The sequence below is a fragment of the Parasteatoda tepidariorum genome, chromosome 6 (genome assembly GCF_982258835.1).
Source record: "Parasteatoda tepidariorum strain Cologne lab strain chromosome 6, Ptep-v5.0, whole genome shotgun sequence".
Classification (NCBI taxonomy): Eukaryota; Metazoa; Arthropoda; class Arachnida; order Araneae; family Theridiidae; genus Parasteatoda; species Parasteatoda tepidariorum.
The window spans coordinates 67,620,922-67,636,716 of record NC_141760.1 but is presented as its reverse complement, the minus strand read 5'-3'; the positions used below and the strand labels follow the sequence as shown (position 1 = coordinate 67,636,716).

The 15,795-nt window shown below is 28.2% G+C and overlaps 1 protein-coding gene across 1 annotated transcript in view; it reads right to left on the bottom strand.

Moving 5' to 3' along the window:
* Positions 1-15,795, bottom strand: part of LOC107442246 (kin of IRRE-like protein 3) — a 103,660-nt gene that overhangs the window by 37,709 nt on the left and 50,156 nt on the right. The window contains exon 2 of the mRNA XM_016055761.4: positions 739-1,077. Within this exon, the coding sequence (XP_015911247.2) occupies positions 739-1,077 (339 nt within the window). The remainder of the gene's footprint in view (positions 1-738; positions 1,078-15,795) is intronic.

Sequence of the window (15,795 nt, the reverse complement as noted above, 5' to 3'; positions counted from 1 at the left end):
GTGGTCTTAGAATATTTTTAACTTTTTTTTCTATTTCTTATATGTATTGGATTTATATTTTTCTTATATATCATATAACTGTATATAGTGAATTGTGAATTTTTCTATATATGTTGAAATTAAATACCATTATTTAAATATTATTTGAAAAGCGTATTAACCATACTAGAATTTAATTCTGGTTAAATTGTTCTAACTAAATAAGCTGCAAGAAAATAATCCATTAAACAAAATTAGAATTATAAGTATAGTAATAATTTTAAAGAAATATACGGTGTAATCTTTTATTAAAGTAAATCCATATACCCTTTTACATTTTAATTAAAAATTAGCTAAACACTACTTAAATAAGTACTTCTAATTTGTTCCAATGAATGATTCAAAAGTTTTCGTTTCTTCTGGAGTTCAGAATTCTGTCCGATATTATAAAATCAGAATTCGGTCGGATATTTAATTCTGGATACAAAATACATAATAAATTTACTTTTGTAATAAAACTTGTGATGTGTAAAATTCTATTTTTAATGCTTCATGAAATTAAAAAAAAAATACTTTTAAAACTCAAATCTGAAGAAAAACTCACAAAAACAAGTAAAATAACATTTAAAATCAAATATAACACTATAAGTATATAATTTCAAAATGAGTATGAGTTTTCTTTGTTTTGGGTTTTGAACACAGCTTTAGTGAAAACCATTTTTAGAAAAAATATGGAGCAAATTAAATCTCGAAGCTTACCTATAACGATGAGCTTTAAAAATCTTGTTACAATTCTAGATCTTTTATATTCTAGTCGGCACTTGTACACCCCTTCGTCTTCCACGTGAGTAGGTTTTATTTTGAGGGTGGGAGGGTATTCTGCAGTATCAAAGTGAGCTCTACCGGTCAGCGTTTTTCCAGGAAAATGTTTTGGGTCATCAGGGAGACCTTTCCGAAAATCCAAAGTATAAATTGGAGACTTGGACGTCTCCCGATACCACAATATGAGGGATATTATTTCTGGTTCCTTTGGGATTGCAATGTTGCAAGGAAGGCGTGCTTCTTCCCCTGCGACTGCTTGAAATTCTCGCATCGGTACTGGAAAATAAAAAAAAAGACAAACTTTATTTTCCCGTTTTTCTTCATTTAGTTTGAAGAAAATGATGATGGAACTGAAATTTATTTTCGAATCAATTTAGTGTTGGTTTTTCTTTATGACTAAGAAACTTTAATGTCTTATAAATCATAAATCGTACATTAAATTACAATAAAAAAATTTGTTTTCATAGCAGTTTTTTTTTTTCTGTTAAATTTCAGCTTTTAAACAAGCTTTAGTACTTATGGAATGAAATGTATGCTAAATTTTACTGCACCCCGCGTACCCATACCTAACTAGAAAATGCATGTGTATTTTTAAGAGTTTAAAAACTGAGCTAATATAATCACAACAGTGAGTAATAATCTTAAAGGCAGAGAGTATCTAAGGCAGAGAGTAATAATCTTAAATTTAGCGATACCAAAACGAAATGCATAACTTTTCCAAAAAATAGAAAAAGAATTGGCAGACAACCAATTATTAAAATGAGTCCAAATCATAAATATTCAGTTAAAAAAGTACAAGAACTTAAATATCTCGGTGTTGTACTCGACCCAGGTTTGACCTGGATCTCACATCTAAACCAGGTCAAAGAGAGAGTCAGCAACTTTAATAACTTAATTAAAAGGGTGGCCAGGGCAACTTGGGGCCTAAAACCCTCTATCCTTAAGTTGATCTACCTGCGGGCTACGGAGCGAATCATTTTATACGCCGCCAGTGTCTGGTACCACATTACTGTTAAAATCAACGAAAAACTTAAATCCATACAGAGAATCTCACTCATTAACATCACTAAGGCCTATTCTACAACCAGCACGGAGGCCTTCCAGATACTGGCGGGGGGGAAACCTATCCATCTTAAGATTTTGGAGGACACTTGCATTAAAAGACTTAAGTGGAATTGGAGACTTAACGATTTTGACTTAGAGATGCAGCAGATTCTCCTCACAGCACATATGGATGATCCACCAACTAGGATTCACTCATCAAAACTTATTTCCGTTCCCTACGGTGGATCACTCCCAACAAACAGCGGCCTTGAAATTTTTACTGATGGATCAAGGATGGAGGTTGCCGACTCCGCTACTGATACCACAGAATATAGAACTGGCTTCGGCATTGTTACTAAAATGCACGGTACTTTAATCGAGGCAACCTCCACCAGGATCTCAAACAATAGTAGTGTTTACATGGCAGAATTGGTGGCAATTAATAATGCTTTTCTCTGGCTCTCTAAAAAAGAATATCCAGACGCCACTATCTATACTGATTCGCTTTCCTCGTTGCAAGCCTTACAAAACCCAGTATCAAGCTCAAAAATTGTTGAAAACACTAAGCAATTATGGAGATCCAATATACTCTGCAATTGGGTTAAAGCTCATATAGGTACTCAAGGCAACGAGGAGGCGGATCGAGCAGCTAAGAAAGCCACCGATCTCTGCCGGGTTGCCCTTGAGGTCCCAAGCTCCATCGCCCAAATTAAAACTCAGATTAAATTATATAGCATGAAGCGCTGGGGGCTGGAATGGCGGAGTTCCGAGAAAGGGAGACAGACATTCAAATTCTTTAAAGACCCGAAATTAAATAGACTACAAGCAAACTTCTATCTCAATCAATTTTTAACAGGCCACGGAGTGTTTGGAGAACACCAATATAAATTATTCCACAAAACTCCAGAATGCAATTACTGTGGTGAATATCAATCTATTGATCACTTGTTAATAAATTGTTCTCAATTCCAGACAATCCGGGGCAATAACTTTAATAATATTGGCCAACATCAATGCTATGCTAACCTGACTTGTAGAAATATCATAAAAAAGATTATTAAGCAAACTTTAGAGGATGTATTGGGGGACGGTCTTCAATGTCTCGGAACTTGTTCCTTCCAGCTTGGGTGTCTCATTTTTTTACTATGTCTTTTATAAACTATTCTTCTTTTACTTACTCCAATTTTATTGTTATTTACTTTTGTACTATTTAATTGGTTTTAATAGTAATGCTTTTAATTGTTTTACAATATTGTTCTCTTGTAATTTTTGCACGTTAATCTTTTAAATTGCTCTTTTAAATTATTCTTTTAATTGACACTTTTAATATGTTGCTGTTTTAATGTTTAGCACCTTACATGATTTTAGCTGTTCTACGCCCGCCATGTTCATGGGCTGTTGCCATGTCTGATGTGTATTTTATGTAATTTATGTTTCTACTGTTCTCTGGATATTTTTTTTTTTGATTTTAATAAACATTTACCCGTATGCCCTAAATAAGGGCGGGTCGGGGTAAATTCTTCCATTAAATCACAACAGTACTATAAAAGTGCAAATATTGAAATAAAAGGATAGAAGAATAGCAAGGAAATGTTTCAAGAACATAATGAAATGAAATTAGAAAGTCTTAGCGATATTTCTTCTTTTTTGCGGTTATCTGAATTTCCCATTCATTTCACACTCAATTAAAAAAAGAACATATTTTTCTTGCGACACACTTTTTCTTTGTTTTTATCATTAAAACTGACATGTTTACTCATACCCTTCAGATATGATAATAAATTTCCTTTCGTGACCTTTCAGATTAAAGTGTTACCAAGAAGTATTACAGATAGAAGCGTTCTTAACATATAAATTTGTTCTTAACGTTTTGTACGGATAAAAAATTCTGGTGAAATTATCGTATTCTATGTTAATGATATTACTTGTAAAAAAAACAATAAATAAAAAAACAACATAAATGTGGTAATTAAAAACAATATATACGGTATTCATATAATTAGTTTGGTAATTATTTCATTCCTATGGTTACGGTTTACCGGAAATTCTGGTTTTTAAAATAACAGTTCTTATTTCTGCACGTTATTAAAACTTATAAAACTGAAAAGTAAATCCAATAGAATAAATGGTTTTTATGACCTGCTTTTGATTGTTAATTTTACCAATATCCTTACCAAGGCGCTTCGGTAAAAATTGGTGAGGTTTTTGGTATTCCCATAGAGCTAGGTACATGATAAAATTTGCCATATCTAATAGTTCTGACCATACTTTTCTCAGAGCTCACTCAATGGAAAAAAAGCAAATTTTTATTTTGTCACAATATATAATTTTTTTCATAATCAAAACTAAAATATTTATTTATACTCTTTACAATCATTAATAGCTTTAATTCATGACCATCTAGATGAAAATGTTACCAGCTAACCCTGCAGATAGAACAGAGCATTTAAAAGTGTTCCAAAAGTTTATAATAGCGAATATCTTAGGGATCCAAAAATTCATCATTGTAAGACAATAATGATCCTAAATATATATATTGCTTAATTTACAGAATATAAAAAGCAAAGACGGTATATCTCATCTTGATCTGAAGAATTTTAAGCGACACTATCTGATTGAAAGTGCGAAGAGAAATATTAAAAAAAATAATAATAATAAAGGGGGATAAATTAGTTAATTTAAAAAAAAAATTTTAGAGTTATCTAATGATTTTGATTTGAATATTACGTTCTTCTTATTTGATGTACAAAAATACAGTATTAATATACTTAAAATTATATACAAAATACTTATATCTATATACTAAAACTATATAAAAAATTACGCTATATTTAAAAAAATATGTTTAATAAACATAAAATAATTTTTTCCATGCTATTTAATTCTGCTTACAGATCCTGCAATTTTAAATGCATATATTCTTTTATTTTTTCATTTTAACTATTATTTTCAGATTTTTAAATTTTACAGGATACATTTTAAATTAAATAGATTTTATCAAATCTTTAATGATTAGTTGATTTACATTTTATGTACATCTAATAAAGGAGAGGATAATATTATTTTAACATAATCTAATGCCACTTGATTGTTTTTTAATTGTAATATCTAAAACATATCATGCATTGTTTTGAATCCTATATTATTTATAAAAGAAATATCATCAACACTTTTAGAAAATCAATTTTGTTATATAAAAGTATTGCTGACAGTGAATCCGAATGTATTCCATTTATTCAGTTGAATTACATAATTTCATCAATTTAAACATCATAAAAAAGGAAATTTTCCAATTTATTTAAGCAAGAGTATCATTGGTGAAAACGATATCTGAATTTTTTGTGGCACAATTAAAATTGTTCAATGACAAAACATAAATTATTATGGTTTTTATTGAAATTATAGAGTAATAAATGAATTGTAATTTATTTGTAACATGCAAGAAATAAAATTTTTAAAGAGTTACATGATATAAACTACTTAAATTACAAATAAAATTGCAATAAATTGAAATAGAATTTTTTCTTGTTTCTAAAATGTAATTGTTTCCATTATACGGTTAGTAAGGTATAAATTATATACTATAAATATATAATAAATAAAATAAACGGGAATAAATTCATTTTACTATAATTTTATATTGATCGTAAGAAGTTAAATCAGGTGTGTATACTGTAATACGCTTAATCACGTGTAATTTTCATAACAAGAAAAAATTGCTTAAGGATTAAAAACTAAAAAAAAATACAATTCAACAAAATTGGTAAATGAAATTATTAAATAAAATTGAGTTATAACAAGTAGTTTCCCCAACAACAACTTTGAATAAATTTTGTATGACTGCAGACATATTAATGATAATTATGTCCAGACATTTTTGTATATTTTAATTGGCAGTAGAATTTATAAATATCTCATAAGAAGTTGATGCTTTTATTGATGTTCAGTTTATCAATTTTAGTTTGCAGTTCTTCTTTCCCTTTCAAAATGACTTTCCTGAACATTTTATTCCATCGAGATTTTTTAGTATGTTTTTACCAAGGAAACGTTTTGGTAATAACGAAAAACACATAATATAACTATTTGCTAGAGACTATTTTATATTATGAAAACGTAGCATAAATTCACTAATAATCATGATTTAGTTATTTAAAATATAAATTAAGTATCATTAAAAATGAACTTAAAGAGCTTTTGATAATTATTATCTGTTTTTTGTTCTAAAACATAGGTCTTTGTATCAAATTCTAAACTTTAAAAAAAAGGAAGAAAACCTGAAGAATTCTATGTCGAATAAAACCACGTTTTGCTCATAGAAAACATTTTTCACACAATCAAAAATGCATGCATTTTAATCAATCAATTCTTTCAATGTTTGGTAAGAAAGAATAGAGTTTAACTGCAAAAACATATAGTAAATAATGTAACTCATTTTTTTAAATTTGATTGTAGTTATTTTAAAATGTTTACTACCAAGCAGTTAATGATTTATGCGTGTATAAGTGCGATTTCTTTTTATGGCATTTTTTATTTCAAATATATTTTTGAAGTAAAATTGGCTTGATTCGTATTATTTAAAAATTACATTTATGAATACTTATGAATGAACATTAAAATGTCATAAATTAAAAATGCCTATTCTCTAACATCTGTAAAAAATATTAATGTATGCAATTTAGAATATTTAAGAAATTTTCTAAAGAAATGAATGTTTGGAACATTTTTAATTATTCTTATGTTGCACATATTTTGTTTATTGTAAATTAAAAATGAAACTCATTATGATTTCATGAAATAATACTTTAATCAAAGTATTCACAACCGGAAAAAATTAAAAGTATGAAAATTATAATTTTTTTAAGGTAAATTACAAAATTTTACTTTCATTTTAGGATTTAAGTTAGACAGTTTTAACAACTAGATATCGTTCCTTTTATTTACAAATGTATTTTGGTTAATAGTAACAAGTAAATGCAATTCGTTTATGTAATATAAACCAATCCACCACTTTCTTAATTTTTCCCGGATGCGACCACCCTGTAAATGTAACACATTTATTTCCAATTTTATCGAATGAAAAACGAAAGATATACCATATGCTTTAAATAAAAGCCTTTTCTAATCAATAGCATACCGTAACGTAGTTTTTCGTCCAAAAATAAAACAGATTGCTTACGTATGACCAATTATTCATTGAGAATGTTTACAAGAAAAAGCAAACCATTCTACTGCGCAAAGTAATTTATAGTAATGGGGAAATATTTTCACTGCAGCAATTACCTGCAATTGAATTATGTTTCTTTCATTACTGCGTAAGCAAGCATATGCTTTTTTTCTGAAAACTTGGATTTCCTTAGTAATAAACCTCGTTAATACATTATTTTGAAAAGATAATTACGTATGGTAAAAGATAATTCCATTTTTCTTACTACCCAATCTCATCCGAACGCAAGGATTTTCTATATTGCTCTTTGCAATAAGGTACCTATCGCAATTACAAGAGGAATAAAAATGAATAATTGTTTTACGTCTCAGATGAAGGAGTGACTGAATGAGGCATTCACTGTCATAAATCGCTCATAATTATATAAATGATAGTTTAACGTTTATGTGGTGTTTAAAATAACTTGCTTTTAGTCGGGAGGCATTGTGTCGTAAAATCCTAAATTATTCACCACTTAACTTAAATTTAGAAATCGTATGCGTTAAATGCAATTGTAAATCGTAGAAGTTTCCATGGTTTTGCATTTAATGTTTGCGGATGTGGTGATATATTACTCTGTGGGGATAATAAATTTATTTTACTGAATATCAATAAATTACTCAATCAGGAAAATTTTATTTCCAAAAATGTGCAAATAGGAGTGGAATTGATTATGAATAGTGGGGTATTAATGTAGAAGAAGAACAACAAAGTAAATATTTTTGAAAGATAGTTGTAAAACAAATCATAAATGATTACATCTTTCTCTAGAGAAATATATAAAATAAAAATTCCATTTAAAAGGCTAGTGGGTTCCACCCCTGTTAGTTGATGCTCCCCATGCTGATGCCATGTTCGCTGTCCCTCCAATTCTACGTAATTTTATATATCTAGTTTTCTTTCAAATTTACTTGCTCCGCTCATTTCTAAATGAACCACATTTGAAAAGTATTCTAGCTTAAAGTCTTATATATTTAAATCAATTATTAAAATTTTTAAAACTACTTTTTCTTTAAAAAGTAAAATTTTTCAGTCTTTAATAAATAATTAGTTTAAATTAAAGTATATGATCTGCAATTGAAAATGCGCTAGAACAAACAATAATTATGCTATTAAAATACAACATGTATGACGCTAAGTCTAATATTCATTCATTAAATGTTACTTCTTTCATAAATGCCAACAACGCTTTCGCTTTCTTAAGAAACTTAACAACTCTACCAATAATCCTTTTTCAAAGAATTATAATGAATAAAATTAGTATTATTGAACCTGGACAATTATTATTAAAGGATATATATATATATATATATATATATATATCAGTTAAAAATATTGGGAAAGTATTAAGAAGTTGTAAGGAATTTTTAAAAAGAAAGTAAAAATTAAAAAAGAAAACATTCGAAAAATTTTAAGAAAATAAGAAAAATACATAATCTCGTCATCAGCTCGCACGATTACATGCGAAAAAAAGTGCTTTCTAATATTGTATTTATATAGCCAAAACAAAATTAGGAATTCAATATAAGAAAGCACTTTTTCGGATATAATTGTGTGAGCTGATTGCGAGATTATATCTTTTCCTTATTTTGCTTCCGTGATTGTTTGTTGTTTTTTTAACTTTTTGAATACTTTTTTAAAAAATATTTTTTTCCTCACTTTGAACATTTTTCTTACGTATTTTTCCTTTTTTTTCAACATTTTAAACTCATTTTATGAGTTTTACATACTTTAAGTTTATGCGCAATAAATACCGCGAAGTTTTTTTAATTGTCTTTGTTAATAATTTCACTTTTATCCTTTTTATCTTAACTGTGTAGATCACTATTGAAATCAAAACTAACGTTTTTAAAGATTTAATGTATTTCACAGACAAAATAGTTACTTTGATATTATTTGTTAACATAATTATTCGTGAATATAAATAGATTAGCAAAACTAAGTAGTTAAAATCTTCTTTCTTAAGAAAATCTAATCAACTAGCTGTGACTTTAAGCATTGTCATTTTTATGCAAAAAAATGACCAAATTCACTAAAAATACTACGTGAACATTGCAGCAAAAATCACATCAAAGCTAACAGGAAAACCTTTTTGGACCTAAATTGGTAAATGACTACGAACTCTCAAAATGCTACCTAACTGTCTTAGAGGGTCTATAACGATTGAGTATCCACAAACGAAAGAATAAACGGTTTAGATGTTGGTTCTGATGCATCAAAAAAGAAGATGGCTTTTAAGGTGTTTAAGAAAATAGTCGATTTATAACTATGTTTACAAACACTACTAAAATGAGCTGATTCTTCAATATTAAAAATTCTACTTTTTTCTAAGAAATATTTGGTTTTATATGTTAGAAAATACAGAACATCACCTTGAAATATCTACTTCATCCTCAGTATTAATTTTAAGCAATTTAAAAAGAGAAACACATTGCTCAAAATACATGTATTCATAATTTGTGAACTTTTTTTTAATTGATGAACCATAAAGAAAATGCATTTTCATAACTAAAAGTACATTTCTGAAGGAAGCATTTTAAAAGCAACATTTTAAAAAATTATAAGCATAAATTTATCATTTCTTGGCTTATTTTATTTAGCAAAAATTAAATATGCTAATTTTATGCAATACCTAAACATAATATATTATCTAAATGAAAACTTTATCAGATTTGGTTTTTTTTATCTATACATATTTTAAAAAGTAACAAAAAACAGGAATTCCTAAGTATTAAAAATAATTATGATTCTTAGCAATACATGATTAATCATTGTTACTCCAGTAAAAAATTCCGAAACAAATAATGAATTATTATTCTTTGTTAACATCAATTTGATATATTGCACGCAAAATATATTTTGGAATACTTGAAACTAAGAATAATCGAGTTATTCTCTGAAGTTTCTGACAAATGACCAAACGTTAGAAATTTCCATTAATCGTCAACATTAATTCGCCTAAGTGAGCATTCATAATGTATGTATGCGTAAAACTGTTTGCTTTCAATCTTTACTCATTCATGTGTTAAAAAGTAAGGTTGATTTTAATATTCTTGACAGTTTCCGGAATATGGGCAGAATGCTAATGAACAATTACTACGCTTACAATGTTAATGTTGATGCATATTGTATTTAACTGCGATATCGACTTTTTTTAAAAAATCATCGATTCAAATTTCAAATAGAAATATCTAAAATCTCAACTTACGTTTTAAGTTAAAATTATTATTTGTTTTTTAATAAAAAAGCAAGTTTATAAATAAATTTCGATCATAAGAATATTCTGATTTTGACTGAAGACTGTTTAAACATAATGATACAATATTATTATAATATGATAAACGTTATTATTAAACAATTATGTATTCATCATCATAGTTGGCCAGACAGCCCAGTGTGAGCCAATGCCTTCCTCTGAAGATTTCTCCATGACGACTTCCGATTTATCTTTGATCTCCAATTTTTTTTCATTAATTGGGAGAAAATATGACTCCACTGAGTCAGCCCATCTCAACCGTGGCCTTAACCGCTTTCTTTTTCCAGTTGGTCTAAAAAGCAGTATATTTTTTATTGTTTTGTCGTTACTCATTCGAATCACGTGGGTGATCCAATTCATTCTATTTATTTTTATGTATTTAATAATATCAGGTTTTTTATAAATCTTGTACAGTTCAAAGTTAAATCTCCTTCTCCAGTTATTGTTTTCATTTACACCACCAAGTATACCCCGCAAAATCTTTCTCTCAAATATTGCGATACAATTTTCCTCCAATTTTGTCATTGTCCAAGCTTCAGAAGCGCATGTCAAGACTGGCCGGACAAGAGTTTTGTAGATTAAGAACTTTGTTTTTCTGGAAAGAAATCTAGATTTAATAAATCTTCTCAGTCCATAAACAGCCCTATTCGTCAAATAGAGTTGTGTTATATTAAATAACGATATTCTTAGTTTGAATAGAAAAGCAAATATATAAGTACTATAATTTTCTATCATTAGAATATTGTGATTGTGACCAAAGACTGTCTAACTATAATGATAAAATATTATTATATTATGATTAACATTATTATTAAACAATTGTGTTATATGATATAATGATATTAATGAAATAATATGATAGTATGATAGCAGATGGATATTGCAATTAATTTATTAAATTACTTGACATAAAATGGGAAGAAAATTAAATTAATTTTGATGAAACATTTAAGTGTTATGCAATAATTTTTGGTCTGAATTTAAAAATGGATATAGTTCGTTTTGCATTGTATTTTATACAGTTTATGCACAATATTATACATGCAATATTATTCATTACAGTTCAAACTTAACAAAGTTTAATTCTTGAAAAAGTAAACAGATAGCTAATTTAATAATAAGAATTAAAGGGACTTTAAATTGTCTAATTTTATCAATTTCTTTAAGATTTACCGGTATAAGAATGACAGTTGTTGAATAAATAAAGGCATTACTATGAAGTCAACTGTAAGATTACTTCCTAAAATTAGTTATTGGATATCTATAAGTGACGTCATAGTAGGAAAATCGTCATTTACGGTAAAAACATTAAGCGCCGATAATTTTACATGATTTCTTTTTTTACTATGTACAGTGCGCAAAAAAAAGAAACACTCTAAGTAACTTTTTATCTATGATCGAACATTCTAGTTCGAAAGGGTGACCTCAAATTTGCTAATAAGTAGAGTAGAGGATATTTTAAGCTACGAAATAAGACAGAAAACCGCAATTTCTCTGATTACCACTTTTTGAGAGATTAGGATTTCTGACCTCCAAATATTGAGAATATCCGTAATCTGGGAAATATTTTTCTAATAGTTTTGTCTGGAGAGTTTTGTCTAAAGTTTTGAACGCATAATGTTAACTTTACTTTTTACATGTTTTAAAATGCGAGAACATTTTACGTGGTCAGAAAAATTCTTGCTCACAATTATAAAATTCGTTCATACAAAGGTAATTTCAAGGTAGAAATAATTTATAATATTTTTTAGTATTTTTTCTTACTTTATTTAATATTAATCGAAAATACTTTGAACTATTAGGTTTACAATTTCTTATATCATTTTAAGGAATGAAAAAATTAAATCTTAATAATTGCATTTTATATATATTATAACCGTCATTGAACAGCCGATCCGAATTATGATTAAACGACTATCAATATTTAACGCCATGGCCTTGTAATTTTGAACCTAATCGAGAAGACAAGAGATTTCTTGGATCAAGTATAAGGATAAATTTGCCTTTTTGTTGAACTTTTTGATGGGACTATTGTAGCTATTTCGTTACATGGAGAAGAAAACCACGCAAACCGACCATAGTAAATCTAACTAAAAGGGGGTCTCTTCCTACAATTCGTCTAGCTCTGAGGATATCTTATGTCGGTACTGTGATGTGCGCGAGATATATGAAATTTGAATAATTCAGTATAATATTATTTCCTTACGCACATCCAGATTCGGGCCAATCTAAGGTAACTCAGAAATCAAACTCGTTTCTGTACTTTAGCAAGAACGCACCATCAAATCATTCCATCATCCTCTATTTACGCTTATATTTTTAAATTTTGTAATCTAAATAATTTATAATTATTATAAATATAAATTTGTTATGGAAATAGTTTAACCCTTTGCAATCGTATGTCTACTCTCAGCCACAAACGCTTTTTTACCGTTCCAGTCGTATGCCCGCTTTTAGACACCACAGCAAAGATGTTAGACACAGCTTAATGACTAACTACGTATATTGCGGCACTGATGTAAAGAGTAAAGATTGTTCTGTATGTTCAAACTGAATAAGTAAGGGCGAAAAACGTCAAACTAACTATTTTTTGCGACACATGTTCTCGAAAACCAGAGCTTCATATTGGAGACTGCTTTGAGAGATACTCCACAATAGAGAGCAATAAAATATAATTTTTACATAAAATTAAAACACTGTATTACCTATATCTGAAATTTGAAAAAGAATTAATAAATTTTATTCTTCCTACAAAATCTTGCATATTGTATGAAAATTAATTCCGACCAACGTGACACCAGTGTGTAAACTTAATACAACAGCAAAGGTTTAAATTATTTCTGAAAGCTGCTTTCAAGTGAGAGTACATTTGAATTCGTTACTCGTTTTATATCTTGCATTTTGAGTTTCGTGGTGTATTTTTTAAAATTTTTATTTTCTATTTTTGCTCCGTATATTCCGGCGTATAACGCGCACTTTTAATACAAAAAATAACATTGGAATCTACGGGTGAGCGGTATACGCCGAATATAAAAAATTATGGATTAAAAAATTTAAATATAAAAAAATACTTTTATTTTAAAGAAATAACATACCTTTACCTATATACTTCATTGATTTTCGTTATTACATAAATAGTTCATTATATTCGTCTTCCACTATCAATTACAATTATTAAAATTTTTTTGTATTATAATTAAAAAAATTTTTTGTATTATCTGTAAGGTGGGACCTAAACATGTCCCACTCTAAAAGGCTTTGTGGTTTTCTAACGCAACCAGGACGGATTTGCCAGATGTTTTTTACCCACAATTTAACACCATTTTTGTCCATCCAGAATCACATTATTGCTCCTTCAATTCAACCCTCACATACATGTCAAATTCAGTTCTTTTATTTTTGCAAAAGATAGGGAAAAATACTTTTTATTTACGATCTTGAAAGACGAGATATTGCACATGTACAATCCAAATTTTCGTGAGCGTTATACGAAGAGTATATTTTAAAATTTAAAAAAAGTAATTCGAAATTACGAGTGCGCGTTATACGCCGGGGCGCGTTATGCGCCGGAATATACGGTAATTGTTTTATTTTTTATATTTTCGTTTCATTTAGCATTTTTTGCTTTGTTCTATTTTCTTTTCAATTTTTCTGGTGTCTTCAATGTTTTTGGTGTATTCTAACAGTCTTATCTTGATAGATTTTGCTTCTGCTATATTAACACAATACTAGAAAGCACTTTTTTCGGATATAATCGTGTGAGCTTATTACGAGATTATATCATTCCCTTATTTAGTTTTCCTGCTTTTTATTTTTTTTTAAAAAATTTAATTATTGAAATATTGTTTTGGAAAAAATTCTTTAATACATATATCTATATATATATTTTAAACAAAAAATATTTCAATTCAAAAATTAAATTGTTACTAATTTGGGTTATAGTGTAGTTAGTTCTTCAACATTTTTATATCAATTTTATTGCATTTTTATAACATTTCATCTTTTAACATTATACAGCGTAACAAAACCATATACAACAATAAACTCTTACTGTATTTTAGAATACAGAAGATTCAATTTTCTTCGTGACATTCCATATATCAAACAACCGATTTCTCTCCATTTTTGTGCAATTTTTTCTCCTTTTTTCTCGAATTTATTGCTAGACTCTAAGTCATTTCCTTAGAATCATCCGTCACCTACATATCCAAGCAGTCTATCACTATCGAAATCCAAAAAGTCTGACATGAATCTGCGAAAGTGAGAGTGACAGATTTTTTTTCAATCTATCAAAGTTTGAGTGCAATTTAGATTCCTTTTTTTTAATATAAAAACTACAAATTATTATTAGTTATTTTATTGAAGCGAGTTCTTTGAAAACAATTTAATGAAAATATATTTCGTTTTGACACTTCTTCTGACCTAAAGTAAAATTTTATAAGTAAACCACTAAAAATTGGCTAGTTTTCCATTAAAAATATTCCACAAAATATCAAAACAAAATCTAAATGATTTTGACTTAGTTATATGCCTTTTAAATATTTAGCTATCGACAGATTTTAATTTGAAGAAAATTTAGACTAAAATCGAAATGTAAAATATCGTCTGTCCAAATATATTGGAGTAAAACATATATCCTATCCAATAATTAAGATTGAATCTTAGGACGTAAGAATCGGTTCATTATATCAAAAGTTGCCATATTTTGCAATTATTAATTAATCGATGTTATTCAAAAATTATTTTTCAATGCAGTTTATTATTTAAAGTTTTCCTAATAAACTTACAGTACCGAAAATGTACTATCACTGAAAATATTAATTTTAAAATTCTGAACGAAAAAAAAAATGTATATATATATATGTATCTTGATACATTTGTTTCAATTTGATACCAAAACTATAAATATTTGGGATTTTAATTTGTTTGACATAAAAGTCACATGTCACGGTTACGATGAATATAAGATCTCGGTGTCTACTGACGATGACGACATTGACCGATTTATCTATATTAGTTAAGCCGCGATAATATAAAGTCGAAAATAAATGCTAAGATGAGTGGTCATTGTTGTGGACTGACATCATTGTCCTGAACATCTCTTCAAGTTCCTTGTTTCCTAAAGAGTCTCTTCAGCTTTTTGATGAGGAGTCTTTCTGTCGAAAATACCCTTACTGGAACTTGTTCTGTTTTGATGTTGGGTTTTATTCTCGGATGTGGAGGGCACAGTTGAAACATTTGGGTTACTTATCACTAGGCTTCTGACAGTCATCTGCAGAGCGGCCACCGGCACACTTGACACTTCAAAGCTTTGACAGTGGTAGAACTGAATTTGCAGTTTCCTTAAATGAGACCTTTCAAATCTGATATTGTAATCGTTAAGTGAGTCACTCGGAAGATCTCCTTATTTTATTTTATAACCCACATTGAACAGTCGACAGAATTTTTAGTGTGCGACAACCAATGTTCAACTTCGTATCCTTGTAATATT